Source organism: Brassica oleracea, chromosome C5 (genome assembly GCF_000695525.1).
Source record: "Brassica oleracea var. oleracea cultivar TO1000 chromosome C5, BOL, whole genome shotgun sequence".
NCBI lineage: Eukaryota > Viridiplantae > Streptophyta > Magnoliopsida > Brassicales > Brassicaceae > Brassica > Brassica oleracea.
Window position 1 is genome coordinate 44882669 of NC_027752.1, and position 15890 is coordinate 44898558.

Below are 15890 nucleotides of genomic sequence, written 5' to 3' on the forward strand. Positions count from 1 at the left end.
GTGTCAATAAGTTCTCTCTTCGCAAGAGAAAACAACTCGAAAAACAATTCATCATCACTTTTGTAACAACAAGATAAGTAATAACACCAATTTCGTTTTTATATGTATTATACAATATGTTTGTATGCAAGACATGTGCCTAATGCATGTTTTAAAAATGAACAAAAGACGTAATATTAAGGTTCTTATCAACTACGTTTATTAGGATACACACAAAAAAACAAGGAATTGGAAAAACTCAATAATATAAATCCAGTCAAAATAACAAGGTTTAATTCAACATTTGCTCCTTTGTATTTTACTCTTAAAATTATTTATAAATCCACTCAAATCTAAGTTAAAATCAAATCCTCAAAGAAATCATTAATATTGAATAACACATGATTTTAAAATCCATTTTTAAATTATAGAACCAATAACAACAGATTTGAAATTGAATTTTAAAATGATAAAACCAATAACACTTGATTTGGCTTGGATTTTAAAATCCATTAAAACATTTAAACCAATAACACCCCCTAAGATTCACATAGATTATTGTCGATTCTGTAAATGACTTAAATCTTAATGCACAAAAACATTACATTCAGGCGGACAAAGTCCATATTAGTTATCAAGATTGAAAAGCTCATTTTAGTAGATAAGAAACTTTTTTATAAAGCAAAAATGAATATCATAGTTTAAAACTATATAAATACAAATATAAATTATTTATTTATATAATCAATCTATAAATCTTAAAATGTGTATTCATTTCAATATTTTCTTTTAAAACGGCCATGCTTTTTTGTGTTTGATTCGTGTTTGTCCACAATGCATTATCAACAATATGCAAGCAAATTTTATCCAAAAAAAAAACAATATATGCAAACACTTTGTTTTGTTTATTCTTTTTGGCATCTTCAATGGAGGCTTGGCTTGAGTTTGCATGTATTGTAGCATCTCCCTAATCTCAATTTAGAATGTTATAGAAGCACGAGGATAATTATATCATCAGAACGCGGTGTAAGTGTAAGAGGTGAGAAAGTGGTGGGTGGTCCTTGAGCCTTGAAGGAATCAAAGAAGACATCTCATACTTGACCCCAATTATTATGCCACCTTCTCTCTCACGTCTCCATCCGTTCTAGTTGTCATCTCTCTTTTTCTTGAGGATCACCTCTTCAAACGTGTCACCTCTTTAATGGCCTTTCATCATATAATTGTTTACGTGATCTGTATTCCCGATTTTTAGCCATAAACACATCGTATTTTCTAACATGGCTATCAAGCATCACTTAAGAGAGTCCTATCAACATTTCAACAACAACATAAAATTATAATCAGCGTCTTATTTTTTTCCCTAATAGGCTAATAAGTTGGATCTTCATTCCATAGTATTAGTTAATTACAACATAAATCACAGTTGATCATTGCAAAATAATTTTGAAGCGTGTATAAAGTCGCCGTTTATCCGTCCTCAATAGTGTTTTTAATGGTTAACATGCAAAAATGGATAATGATCAGACACTTTAATTACTATATAAAATTCTTGCTCTGACACCTATTAATCAGTATATAGACGTAGCTCCGATTAATTACGAGTTGATTTCATAACTTTTTCTAATTAATTAATTGCTCTAATATTGTTAGCATTCATAGGTCACCACTAGAAAAATACCACATTCTTGTTTGGCCTTCAGCGGAAGATATCACATTATTACTAAGTCGACGAAATAGACAAAACATGATATATGCACTCATTTTGTTTAAATGTAGGACACACGAAAGTTTATTTTAACTTGTTATCATTTCATATGAATTTTAAATTTCCATAAAGAGAAAATAAAAAGCTGTTCGAGAAGAAACTAAATTCAGATAAAGAGGTTCTCACATGCGACGCACTTTGAACAAAAGAGTCGGACCGTAGGGTCTGCATGCACATGCCTTCTCGTAGACATTTATACTTTATTTTTTTCATTTTTTGCATACAGCTTATGATACCAAAGTAAATTTTCTTAACCAATATATTGATTTTGGGTGAATGAGAGCCATTGATCGTATACTTTCTATTTTTCTAAAACATATCTTGAAATTTCAAGAATAAATTTACCGCTCAAACTTATGAAATAACACCAAAACACTTAAAACAACAACAAAAATAGGCAATATTTTCGTCCAATTGGTAATTAATTTTGACTTTTGTTTCAATGGCAAACAATTGATAAATAATAAGGCATTCGGATAATAAATTCGTAGAAAAATTAATCAAAACAAATACTATTACACACCATCGGCTCATGCACTCGGCTATTAGGCAGAGCCAAGTTTATCGGACGGCTGAAACTCAGACATAATTTTCGATAGAGCCGTCATGGCTCGGACTTGCATTTCCAACGCCGCTATGTAATCAGCCGTCTCGTCCAAAAGCTCCGGCAACGCCGTTCTCCGGCAACCTGGCACCAAACCACCCAACACTCGGACCCGATTTCCCACCGCCGACAACTTCCTCCTCCCTCCTCCACCTCCCCTGACCGCCGACGCCGGCTTTGTCTTCTTGTGTCGCCGCAGACTCCTCCCGAGTCGACTGACCAATATGGCTCGGCTCCACCGAGTCGTACCACGAGCTGTAGCCGCTAGCACTTTGTCGGCCGTGTCTCGGACCGTTGTGCTCCGCCGTGATCGCTGGAGAGCGTCGTAGAGCTTCAAAGAATAAACCTTCTGCGCCGTCGTATCTCCCCACCTCCGACTAATATGGCTCGCCGGGCCCTCTGAACTTCTTCTTGATCTACGAAGAGCCTCCAGTAGCTTTGGAGCGAAAACTCTTTGACCTCTTTGAGCCGTTACCAATCTCCGGCGAAAAGGAACGGTTTCAGTTCCTTCTAACTCCGGCGACTTCGATGGATTCGTTCCAGACATTCACAAGAACTCTAACAACACCACAAAAGAACGTTATTGACGTTTTTTTCTTTTGTTCAAGAAAGTTTATATTATGGCTTTAGCAAAAAAGAAAGATTTATATTAAGGAACCGTCGGAGAAACAAGCCGAGCTCTTTCTTATTTTGATAATAATGATTCAGAGTTGTTGGAGGGATCTCTATATATAATAAACATCTGCGAGAGGCCATTCTCAATGCAATTATTTTCTATATTTATTTGTTCATTTTCTTTTGTCATTTTCGAATTAAATACCATGATTCAGATTACTTTTTCTTAAATCATTCTACCTCTAATTTCACGTTGGTCAATTATGATTTACCTGGTGAATGAAAAATCAGTTTCCTATACTAAATTCAATACATTTTCTAGGTTGAAAAACATAATCAAAACAACAAAAGACCTTTTTATCTGTTTGACGGCTGACAAAAATATCTATAGTCAATATTAGATATTTTTACACAGAGACTAAAACATTTATGCTTTTTACATACCTATTTATGATGGTGAGCGGCGTAAATTTGTATTATGACGTGGAATTATTGAATTTGTAAAATTTTTAATTATAAAAAGACAACATTGGCGATGGAATATATGGTAGAGTTTTATTTTTATATAATGGCGTGGAGGGCAATGATTGGTAGCAATATAACCAATAGATAGGAACACGTAGCTATAAAACAAAACTTAACATAAAGAAACAGCAACAATTTGGAAAAGAATAGGAAAAAGAGAAGATGCATGTGATGTTGTTTTCTTTCACGACCTCCTCACCTTAGGTTTAGTATTGTGGCTATTTATCATCCACAAAATTTCGCTCACGATTTCTCTATATTTAAATTTGATTCTTTTCAATATTTGGTGTTTGCTGAAACATATAACATGTTGTTTATTCTTTTCTCTTCTTTGAAAAAAAAATATTTGATTAAAGTTGATTTTTTTGAAAACATGAAATTTAGATTTTGGATTGCACTTGTCAATACGAATTGTATATATGCCTACTACATAACGTTATGTTTTTCTTAAAATGTATATTTTATATCCGGCCATATGAAGAAATTACTAGTATCATGCTACAACAAAAGAGGACACACATAACTCTCTAATGGAAAACCGACCATGCATTTGGTTTGTTCACCACTCCGACCAGCTCATTAGCATCAATGGCTAAAGTAATGTGGCTCATTTTATGTGTGTACTAAAAAATAATACTAGTCTTCTCGGCGTGCCATGCAATGTATTATGTACTCGTAAATTTTCTTAAGACCATGTTTATCCCATAAAACCCTTAATGGGTTTCTTAAATTTTTTTTTTTTTTGATTAAAAAAAAATGCACCAATCGCGGACCACCACGTGTCAGTGGGACCCGTGAACAGTACAAAACCCCAACAATAGTCGATCCTTAACCTGAGCTTTTTGTTACCGACTTTTGTGTGTTTTGTGGGATCCCCTCCCCTAAGAAACTCCCTAATAACCCCCAATAAACTTGCCCTAAGTATCTATATCACAATAGATTCAAAACCATAGAGAAAATAATTTATACATGAACAAACAAGAAAACATTCTAAGGAAAAGAGTTAGGCTTGTCGAATTTGGGCAAAACACGGGAAAAATTTAGTCGGTAGATGTATGTAATTGAAGCTGTTAAATTAAACTAATAAAACGAATTAAGAAACAAAAGTATCTAATTTGCAATACAAATGTGGGGTGTTTGGCAATAAAAGGTGAGTCATGACTCATGACAGAGAGATTTGCCTCCTTGCGTCAGACACGCTTTAATATAATCTTCTTAATTTTTTCCTTTTTTTGTTTGTTTATTATTCTCAAATCAAATGATTAGTTGTTATCCTCATTGATTATTTGTTATACTTATAGCATCTTTATCCCTAAAACCCCATTTGGATTTTTAATTTTTAATTTTATTTTTTTTCTTCTGATTTAAAAAAGAAAAAAAATTAAAACCGAACCAATCGTGGACCGCCACGTATCAGTGGACCCGCGAACGGTTCAAGGGGCGCCTCTTATTTCACGACTTATAGTAGCGGTTTTTGTTTTTTCAGTGGGGCCCACACCCACATTTTGTTAAAAACTCTTCCTAAAGACTATGGATAAATATGCTCTTATCCCCCATTCCAAACAAGTATGTATTACTACTAATGATGACAATGATTTGTTTCAAAGACAAAAGAAATACTATCAGACTTGTTTTAATTTAAAACTAGATCTTGATCCGTGCAACCACGCGGGTTTTTGTTTTCATTTATTTTTATATAAATATTTTGTTTTCAATTCTAAATTGGTATATATTATAATATATATGTGTCTATCAATTTTTAAAACATAATAAGTTTACTGTATATTTTTTCATTGAATAGATTGTTTCAAACTTTCACATGTATATGTATCTTCTTATATATATATATATATTTATTTCTTATATATATATATATTTATTTTTTTTGGATTATTATTTTATTATTAAAATTGTAACTATATATATAAATATTAGTAAAATATTGTTTTATTGTCATATTCAAAGATATTGTAAATATAAAGAAACGACGTCGTCACTATATTTCCATTTTTGGGGGTTCCCTTATTTTTCAAATTTCCTTTTTAATACCTTGGAAGTGGGGGTTATGACACACCAAGGCTCAGATCCACATTCGTACGGTTTCTTGTCTTTCAGGCAACAAATCCTAAACCCTAAACTCTCGAACTTGAGACTACTCAAAAATCATCCTTTCCCATCATGCTAAAGCTCTTCACTTCAACTGCTTACGGTGGCCACCCGATTAAGAGCCCACTGGTCAAGACTTTATACACGATTAGGATCCTTATTTTTCAAATTTCCTTTTTAATACCTTGGAAGTGGGGGTTATGACACACCAAGGCTCAGATCCACATTCGTACGGTTTCTTGTCTTTCAGGCAACAAATCCTAAACCCTAAACTCTCGAACTTGAGACTACTCAAAAATCATCCTTTCCCATCATGCTAAAGCTCTTCACTTCAACTGCTTACGGTGGCCACCCGATTAAGAGCCCACTGGTCAAGACTTTATACACGATTAGGATCCTTATTTTTCAAATTTCCTTTTTAATACCTTGGAAGTGGGGGTTATGACACACCAAGGCTCAGATCCACATTCGTACGGTTTCTTGTCTTTCAGGCAACAAATCCTAAACCCTAAACTCTCGAACTTGAGACTACTCAAAAATCATCCTTTCCCATCATGCTAAAGCTCTTCACTTCAACTGCTTACGGTGGCCACCCGATTAAGAGCCCACTGGTCAAGACTTTATACACGATTAGGATCCTTATTTTTCAAATTTCCTTTTTAATACCTTGGAAGTGGGGGTTATGACACACCAAGGCTCAGATCCACATTCGTACGGTTTCTTGTCTTTCAGGCAACAAATCCTAAACCCTAAACTCTCGAACTTGAGACTACTCAAAAATCATCCTTTCCCATCATGCTAAAGCTCTTCACTTCAACTGCTTACGGTGGCCACCCGATTAAGAGCCCACTGTTCAAGACTTTATACACGATTAGGAGGGTTATATTAATTAGGGGTTTAAGGTATTTAGGATCTGGGCTCTGATATCATGTTAGATTCAGATTTATTATGGGCTTCCAACTTAAAACCAATTGGTGATTAGTGGATTGATCCTAACCCTTTATATATTATTTAAGGTCCCTTTGAATTCCCGATGTGGGATACTTATCCTTAATAAAAACATTGAATCAGCTAACCGGATCAAACCAACGAATTGGGTCGCCATGCTTTCTGCTCCAATCAAAGTGACTATGCAGTCGATTCCAAGGCAGCTAAGTCGGATTCTTTCACCTAATCGTCGTCAGGGGTTGTCTCAAAGGCCCCTAACCTCGACGATTATCAAACATTTTATAGAAACCTTTACTTAAAATTCACTTTTCTTAGTTTAATTAGTCATGAGCAGGCCTTGTGGTCTAGTGGTAGTGGACGGACCTTGGATGCAAACACATTCCGGATTCGATCTTCCTATTGCGGAAACTAAGTCAGCTCACCGCGGCTGTGGATAATTCCGTATGATACCAGGGAGAGGACTTGTCGTGGGCTGCACCTCTGATGGTCGATCAAGGAACATTTAGGGTTCTAGAGACCTGTTCTTGGATCAATCAAAGAGTTTCTTGCGATAGTTTCTTTAAGACCAACTTCTTAATAGATGAATTTAATCGAATCACAAAAGGGAATAAGCAAAAACTCTATTAATAATTATCAAATTCTTAATACAACACTAGGCATAAAAATCCTTTTTATATGAAAACTAAATAACTTTAAAACTATTAAAAATCATGAAAGATAATTCTAACTAATTAATATAAATATTAAAATAAGTTATAAACTAGATAATTAAGATATTTGGAAATATTCCAAATATTTCTCTGCATCAACTTCTCATCCTGATGTTAGGTCTGTGTTTTTAATAGATTCGGGTTTAATCCTTTTTTTCAAAAGTTTTATTAGTCATGTAAATACCATTCTCTCGGCTCTGTTTATGTTGTTTAATTTCCAGGTTATAGCATTGCCAATGCTTAACAAGCCTCTCATCAGTGCTGTGACATGCCTAAAGCCAAAAGATGTGCCAACCTGACACTGATGATGGAGTCTTTCGCTTTCCTTTTCAATCTAGTGATCATAAATTTTAATTAATGTCCGCGTTTACAAAATCCTTATTGTAATATTTTTATTATATCAAATTAATTAGTAAATTGTGGAAGGAATGGGAGAACTCGCTTTGTTTCCTGGATCCTAATTACACCCGGAATACAAACTCTAACAAAATATCGTAAAATAAATAATTATAATTAAGAAAAACGTGTATATATATATATATATATTTTCTAAGCAAGGCAATATCTGCAATTTAAATTATTGGTAAATTTAATAAACTCTTGGTTTCAAATTTCAATATACTTAGAGAATATTTAATTATTCGTCAACAAACCATTTGGTTTCAGTTTATTCAGTTAAAAATAAATATTATACATATAGATATATGTCCTTGACAAAAAAATACATATAATATATGAAAATATATATATGGATATATATAGCGAGACAATATATCTGAATACGCTGTGAGAAACCTAAAGCAGAGCCAAAACAAAACCTGAGAGGTTTTGATTGATATAATTCGATGATGAATAGATGGGGAGAAGAATCTCAAGGTGGCCCTAGCCAAATAACTCCAGAGGTCTCTCTACTTGCTTTGCTCTTCCTATGCATTATTACTATATGTTTCTACTTGGTTATTCACGTCTCCTCATGTTTTATGATCTGCTATGTCTCTCGTACTCTATCTTTGTTCTTCTATGCAGCGTTTTCAGATATATTTTATGATTTTTCCCTGATCTGGAGGACAGTCAGGATTTAGGTTTTAAATCATTACAAATTGCTTTTTTTTACTAAAATATTACAAATTTGTTTCTCTAATCTAACTATCTAAGTTATTGGTTTTGTATATAGCCTTTATGTCCACTCACAACAAAAGTTTGCAACTGCTGATAGACTTTAAATTTTCTATGACAGATGGCTAATAATCTCCCTGATGAATTCCATGGAGCAACACCGATCTGGTTTGTAGGTTTGGGAGGCGAAGACACCCTGGTCCAAGAGGTATGTAACTTTTCTGTATGAACTGAGGTTTGTAGTTTAGTCATCTTTATCAAATCTTATTTAGAGAGACTCATCCAAACTTATCAAATCTAGTTTTTTTTTTTGAGAAAGAACTTATCAAATCTAGTTTCTATGAGTTATCTCTTAATAGAATATTGAACAAGATTACTCTTGTATATCTTGTGTTTATTTAATTATATTATAATTTATTATTTTAGTTAGGAACAAAATATTTATTTATCCGTAAATGTAACTTCTTTGTAAACCACTTTCAATCTTTGTGATGTTTATTTTTTACACTTTATTCTTTTAATTATGTATTATCTTCTTTCATATATTCTAACATTAACTTAGAAACTATGTTTTATGGTATATATTTGTCTTACCTATTTATCTTAGTTTTTAATATACTTGTATAAATTTATGATTTACTCTCTATAATTTTTTTTTGTTTTATCTTTTTTTTCAGGGTCTATATCCACCTTTAAACTTGACTTACACACCAACTCAGGAACATTTCAACAAAATTGAATCCAAATTTCAAGAAGAAAGGCAAAAGCAACTTTATTCCACAGAGAACACAAAGACCTTAACGACTCATGACACTCCTACAACTACTGAAAAACTAAAGGCTATGAATTTCGAAATCTCCAAGATCATAATTGGTGAATGGACTCACAAGTCGGTCTACCCTGATGATCTTAAGGCCAAATTCTACTTTGCAAAGAGGAGACTTATGTGGGAGATTCTCGATGAAGATTCAAAACTTAAGAGAAAGATTGAGATGCAATGGTCTGATGTCTTGTCTTTTAGAGCTAGTTATCCTCCACAAAATGAAACAGGAACACTAGAAGTCGAGGTAGTATACAACACTTCTTATATATATATATATCATCATATCGTTTACACATTTTATCTCAAATCTTGAGCCTAATGACTGTGAGATGTTTTTTTCAGTTGGGAAAGTGTCCAACGTTCTTCTTGGAGGCTAATCCACAGCGAGGAAAGCACACTCAATGGGAACAGTTGGATCAAGACTTTACCCCAGGTCAATCTGCTTCTAAATACAGGTTTCATATTCTATATCTTTGACCCTTTTATTTTGTTTTAGCACCATATTGAAATCCACTTATTTACAGCCTCATGTTTATATATATATATATATATATAACAGGAGACATACACTTCATATTTCCCCTGGAGATCTGAAGATGAACTTGGAGAAGCTTGTGTCCGCCGTTAGCTTCTGGTCAAAACTCGCCAAAGTCAATTTCCCAACTCTACCACATTCTCTTTACTTCGATAATGGAAACAGTAACAACAATGATAATAGCAACTTGTGTCCCTACGGAAACAGCAGAACACCTGGCATCAACGGCAATCATCACTATCCTCAAGGTACTTAACTTTGAACCTTATACGCAAATCATTTTATCTTAGTATATGCATTAAACAAGATAAAAACGTTTTTATGTTTGATTTTAGTTATTAGGGTTTAAATTTTATTATTCAGAGAATGGATTAGGTTAAGAATTTTGGATTTGGTATAAATTATTCATTTTACTCTTTAATTAATCATGTTTACATAAAAATTATCACTATGTTATTTTGTCATCTTTTTATATTTATTCTATCTAAAAAGTTTGCCATTTTTATAGGACTTGGTCATGTGCCAGTGGAGAACGTAAACTTCAACATGGCAACTGAGTTCTGCCCGAATAATCAAATGAACCCAATTTTTCAAGACGATCACCAGGATGAAACTATGAGTCAATTACCTGGGATGCAAGTTACACATCCATCATCTCAGCATATCAACATGGGAAGGTACATTATTAGCGAGTCACATTTTAACAATCCGATGATCCCAGACGATCGCCACACGAGTAACACAGGTGAGTTACGTGGACCGTATCTACAAGTCATCTTAGCTCAAGAAGAAGTGATACAGAACATGAAATGCATACGTCAGTTTCAGACCAACGGAGAATGTTATTGTAATCAATGCTTCAACAACATCAATGGTTCACTGCCTCCTGATTCGTAGATATAATTCTGTATATTATTAGAGATTTAGCTTCCTCTTTCTCTGCTTCATCTTCCTAGTAAGTTCTTCCTCAAGTTTTTCTTTAATTTTCTTTTCCAGTACCCCTTGGCGGTTGTAATGCAGTTGCACCCTAGTTTGGGAGATTGTTTTCTTTGTGGACCATTAATTTATAGTGCTTGCAAAATCTGATGATTTTTTTTTTTTATGTATGGAGATGAATTTTGTACAATTTATTCAATCCAAATAAATAAAATAATTCAATGTACCAATAATAACATTCCATGTATACATCACAATAATACAACTAAGACTATCTTAGAAGTTGAGATGTTTTATGTGACACAATGGGTCTCAGGTCACAGAGTTAACTGTAGTCAGTAATATGTAAATAACGCTTTTGTCAAAGCCTCTAAAAGAGAGTTATACGATGCAAATTGTTTTTCTTAAGTCATAATGAAACAAAAGATGTCGTTATGCGATGTTAGATTACAATGTATCAAACTTTTGGATCAAAAACGTTACAACATAAGAGACACAAAATGATTAAATGATGATCCTCATGATTTTTTGGAAGATCCAAAGCCCCCAAATCCCATCAGCTCTGCAACCTCAGGGTTCATCTCAGGCTCCTCCTCTATCACCTTCCCTTTCTGAATCCAGAAATTTTGAGAAACCATAAGTCAAATTTCCAAAAGCCAATCATAATAACCAATCAAAGAAATAACAAAAAAAGCAAGAAGGGAGCTCAAGGAGACATTTATATATAGAAACTTACCTTCTTCTCTTTCTTTTTCTCCCGCCGCAGCCGTTTATGTTCCTCCTCTTCTTCTTGCTGTTTCCGGATCCGTTCGTCCAGGTCTGTTTCCAGTTCATGATCAAAATCAGTTATCTGAATTCTACTATGCAGCAGGCTACTTAACTACAAGAAGGTTTCTCTCAGAGGTCTTACCTTGTTCTGAGAAAGTTCCTGGCGTTTTCCGTTTCTTTAACACCTCGAACCGCTCCTGTACCTAATGCATTCAAACAAGAGCCACTTCATGTCATATGTGAAACCCCATGAAAGCATTATATACAATGCATATGAGAGAAGAAGTTTACTTGTTCAAGAGACGATCTCTCCACCCGCATAGACATTCCCAACGCTCTTTGATCTGTATGAAACAAAAACAAACCCACCTACTTCAGTACAAACTGCAAACAGACTGAATATTCCATCCAACAATTTAGTGGCTTCAGAGTTAAGAATTGAATCCGAGTAAAGAGGCACAACATACGTTTTTTCCCATTAATGTGATCCAAGTAGTTAGCTGAATCTTTAACAACACAGTCACAAACGCGACAGAAATAACCAGCCTGTGTGAAGAATACAAAGATTCATTAGCAGATAACCATGTGGATCAACAGTTTTTTTTTTTTTTGCTTAAGGTCATGTACGCGAATTAAGCTAGAAACAGCCATTACCTGCTGACTTAGAGGCGCTACCGGTGTAACAACCTGTTGATACAAACAACAAGAGCATTAGAATATCGAGAAGCCCTCAAAAGTTGACAAAATTTCCAAATCAGAAGAATACATTAACTAAATTGATAACCAAACCAGCTAATTTTGATTCAGCTCTTTTATATATAAAAAACACTTTTGCAATAACCAACTCAAGCATCAATGCCATCCCTATAACAGTAAACAAGATAGTTGCTAATCATTCACAACCCTTCATCTGTTTTCCATGGAATATAAGAACTGAGCTACCAAACTTGTATAATCCAAATAAAACACCAGCTACTCTCAACAAGGATTCAATACAAGTTTAACACATTCCAAGTCAAAAACCTCTTAGAGTGGGACTTCTCATATAAAAGAGACCCAAGGTAAGGGATCTCATCATCCGTAACTCACCTAAGTAGTCCAAGAGCAGGTAGATAGATAAATGTTACATCCATAACTAGAAGCTAAGCTTGCAAACTTCTACACAATCCAATACAACTACAACACAATAAAAGAGGGCTAAGAGAGAGAGATGAAACTCACCTGGGTCTTGCCCAGGCGAGACTCTAGGTCCACATGATAATCTCTATGCTTCAAAGGAGCTCTTTGCACAGGAGGACCTTTAGCTGCCAAAAACAAACAAAAAAAAATAAAAATCAAAACTTTGATCATAAACTGAATCAGAGAAGTAAAACCCTACGCTGAGATTTAGACCGATCCGCCTCCTGCAATCCACAAACAAAAACCCCTTTTCAATAAAATTGAACAAATCAGAGATTGTAAAAATCTTAACTTTGGAAGAAAGAACCCAAAACCTTCTCTTCGCGTTTACGTGCACGTTCCCGATACTCTTCCGTATCGAACTTCTTCCTGAACGTGTTATCAACCCCTGGAGTCTACACAATTCGAACCAAACACACACAAAATCAATCTCGGAATCGTATCTAAGCAGAGGATGAAGCATAAGCTTACGGTGTTGCTAGAAGCCATTGGAGATCAGAAGACGATGAATGAGAGGAAAGCACTGGTGATGATTCGAATTGATGAAGAAACATATAGAAAGGCAGCACAATGGTGAAGTTACTTTTGGTGTTAATGTTAATGGGTAACCGACGTAGGGTGTTTGGTCTAGTGGTATGATTCTCGCTTCGGGTGCGAGAGGTCCCGAGTTCGATTCTCGGAACACCCCTTTAGTGTCTTTTTTTAAATCTTTTTCTCATTTTCACAGAGACGCCTTCCCGTTCTCACATTTTGAACTAGAAAACTCCATGCTGTTTCAGTTCCCCTTGCAAATTCTGCATAATGTATAGTAGATTTTGAAAAGCACGGGATTAGTTTAGTTAGTGAAATTATTAACATGTTTGTTAGTTCATAATAGAAATAAAAAATTTATTTGTTTAACCTGTTTTTACTTGATAAATATTTTGTATATTCGATGAAATAAATCGAAAAACGTAAATTGTAAAAATGTCTACTTATTAATCATATATTTGTTTAGACAAATTAACTTTATTTTAAGTTTTTAAATATTAATTTAAAGATAATTATAAATTGTTAATTAGGATTTATGTGAAATGTTAGTTTTGTAAGCGCATATATTTATGAAATTTATGTAACATCATTAGAAAAGAATTACATTTAATTTAAAAATATATCAGATAAAACTTATTCTATTATCACCATCAACGGTTAGAATATTAAATCTTTAAATTAAATAAAAAGTATAGATTGCATAGAAATTAAAATTATTACCATTTACAAAAATATGGAAATATTAGTTACCATAAATATAGAAAATATTCAGTTATCTATTTTAGATAAATAATAATTATATTAAAATTAAATACAAAGGCATATCATTGTAAAAAAGTTAAAAATTAATGGTAGAATGTTAGTAGGAATTTTGCTTTAATAGTATATATTAAACTATCTTTCATGGTACATGTGTATCGTTTTAATTTTTTATCAATTAATTTAGTAAAAATTGATAATACTCCCTAAATTGGTGAACTAACCACTATAAAATCGTTATTTTCTAGGGAAACTGAGACAACAAAAGTTCCAAACTTCTTTGACATTCATCATATGTTAGTGAATGATGCAACTATACATTAAAACAATATTTTTATATTTTTGATTTTTTCTCAAAATCTATGTGTTAACCCCTACAAAAATATTGAGTTTTTCGGTAAATGTTTTATATACTGAAATCTATGATATTTAGTGTTGTTTTGAAATTTCTAAACATATTCTACATTTGTATTAATGTATATTAAACTTTCTTTCATGGGCATCGTTTTAATTTTTTATCAATTAATTTAGTAAAACTTCATAATACTCTCTAAATCGGTAGACTAACACTTATAAAATCGTTATTCTCTAGAAAAATGGAGATAACAAAAGTTTCAAACTTCTTTGACCTTCATTATATGTTAGTGAATGATGAAACTACACATTAAAACAATATTTTCATATTTTTGAATTTTTCTCAAAATCTACGTGTTAACCACTACGAAAATATTGAGTTTTTCGGTAAATATTTTATATACTGAAGCCTATGATCTTTAGTGTTGTTTTTATATTTCTAAACACATTCTACATTTGTATTAATGTATATTAAACTATATTTCATGGTACATGAACATCGTTTTAATTTTTTGTCAATTAATTTAGAAAAAATTTATAATACTCCCTAGATTACAAACCACTATAAAATAGCTATTTTCTAGAGAAACGGAGACAAAAAAAGTTCCAAACCTCTTTGACCTTTATCATATGTTAGTGAATGATGCAACTATTAGTAAAACTTCATAATACTCCCTAAATTGGTGGAATAACCACTATAAAATCGCTATTTTTTAGAGAAACAGAGACAACAAAAGTTCCAAACCTCTTCGACCTTCATCATATATTATTGAAGGATGCAACTATGCATTAAAATAATATTTGCTTATTTTTAGATTTTTTTCTCAAAATCTATGTGTAACCCTACGAAAGTATTGAATTTTACGGTAAATGCTCTATATACTGAAGCTTATGATCTTTAGTGTTATTTTAAAATTTCAAAACACATTCTAAATTTGTGTTAATATATATTAAACTATCTTTCATGGTACATGGGCATCGTTTTTATTTTTTGTCAATTAATTTAGTAAAACTTCATAATACTCTCTAAATTGGTGGACTAACCTCTTTAAAATATCTATTTTGTAGAGAAATAGAGACAACATAAGTTCCAAACCCCTTTGACTTTCATTATATGTTAGTGAAGGAAGCAACTATGCATTAAAACAATATTTTGATATTTTTGAATTTTTCTCAAAATCTGTGTGATAACAACTCCTACGAAAATATTGAATTTTTCTGTAAATGTACTATATGCTGAAGCCTGTTATCTTTAGTGTTGTTTTAAAATTTCTAAACACATTCTACATTTGAATTAATGTATATTAAACTCTCTTTCATGGTACATGGGTACCGTTTTAATTTTATGTCAATTAATTTAGTAAAATTTAGTAAAACTTCATAATACCCAAAAACAGTAAAAGCTTTTGAGTTCGCCCTAATTTCAAAACCTCTCAGGCCCAGATTTCGAGGCGCCGTCGGAAAACGTTCAATATGAACGGTAGCCTTCGGTGGTCTGACTCCGACCTGGGCTCCGTTCCAATCAGTGCATCGTTCTTATCTCTCGGGTCACGCCAAGCTCTCTCGAAGAATCATGTCTCGCCTTCTGCCGGTGGCCTGTTGCGCCGACAAGATCTTTTCCGCTGTAACGGTCATGC

At 33.2% G+C, this 15890-nt stretch overlaps 3 protein-coding genes and 1 non-coding gene across 5 annotated transcripts; 2 read left to right on the plus strand and 2 right to left on the minus strand.

Moving 5' to 3' along the window:
- Window positions 1-2120: 2120 nt before the first annotated feature.
- Window positions 2121-3066, minus strand: LOC106292933 (transcription factor bHLH150-like). The gene has a single exon (XM_013728602.1). The coding sequence runs from the start codon at window positions 2893-2895 to the stop codon at window positions 2290-2292; it is 606 nt and encodes a 201-aa protein (XP_013584056.1). The 5' UTR covers window positions 2896-3066; the 3' UTR covers window positions 2121-2289.
- A 4993-nt stretch (window positions 3067-8059) lies between these two features.
- Window positions 8060-10796, plus strand: LOC106293926. Of its 2 annotated transcripts, none has more exons than XM_013729560.1 (6): window positions 8060-8154; window positions 8490-8576; window positions 9046-9435; window positions 9534-9646; window positions 9751-9974; window positions 10235-10796. In XM_013729560.1, the coding sequence occupies exons 1-6, from the start codon at window positions 8098-8100 to the stop codon at window positions 10621-10623; spliced, it is 1260 nt and encodes a 419-aa protein (XP_013585014.1). In that variant the 5' UTR covers window positions 8060-8097; the 3' UTR covers window positions 10624-10796. The 2 variants fall into 2 exon arrangements, with proteins under 2 accessions (XP_013585014.1, XP_013585015.1); XM_013729561.1 differs by lacking the exon at window positions 8060-8154 and adding an exon at window positions 8314-8334.
- A 255-nt stretch (window positions 10797-11051) lies between these two features.
- On the minus strand, window positions 11052-13189 carry LOC106293080 (zinc finger matrin-type protein 2). Its single transcript, XM_013728752.1, has 10 exons — window positions 13081-13189; window positions 12924-13004; window positions 12809-12833; window positions 12652-12734; window positions 12085-12117; window positions 11898-11976; window positions 11722-11774; window positions 11573-11633; window positions 11399-11481; window positions 11052-11273 (listed from the first exon to the last, which is right to left on the minus strand). The coding sequence occupies exons 1-10, from the start codon at window positions 13096-13098 to the stop codon at window positions 11181-11183; spliced, it is 609 nt and encodes a 202-aa protein (XP_013584206.1). The 5' UTR covers window positions 13099-13189; the 3' UTR covers window positions 11052-11180.
- Window positions 13190-13225: 36 nt separating this feature from the next.
- TRNAP-CGG lies at window positions 13226-13297 on the plus strand. The gene has a single exon. It is a non-coding gene; the product is annotated as a tRNA-Pro (tRNA).
- The last annotated feature ends 2593 nt before the right edge of the window (window positions 13298-15890 follow it).

Bases quoted from the DNA above. Each gene is read 5' to 3' on its own strand.
- LOC106292933 (XM_013728602.1), bottom strand. From the start codon at position 2,895: ATGTCTGGAACGAATCCATCGAAGTCGCCGGAGTTAGAAGGAACTGAA.
- LOC106293926 (XM_013729560.1), top strand. From the start codon at position 8,098: ATGATGAATAGATGGGGAGAAGAATCTCAAGGTGGCCCTAGCCAAATA. The intron at 9,647-9,750 runs GTTTCATATTCT...TATATATAACAG, and splicing joins CAATCTGCTTCTAAATACAG to GAGACATACACTTCATATTT. The intron at 9,975-10,234 runs GTACTTAACTTT...CCATTTTTATAG, and splicing joins CAATCATCACTATCCTCAAG to GACTTGGTCATGTGCCAGTG.
- LOC106293080 (XM_013728752.1), bottom strand. The intron at 11,775-11,897 runs GTATGTTGTGCC...TGTTTCATACAG, and splicing joins TCACATTAATGGGAAAAAAC to ATCAAAGAGCGTTGGGAATG. The intron at 11,634-11,721 runs GTAAACTTCTTC...TGAATGCATTAG, and splicing joins AGAGATCGTCTCTTGAACAA to GTACAGGAGCGGTTCGAGGT.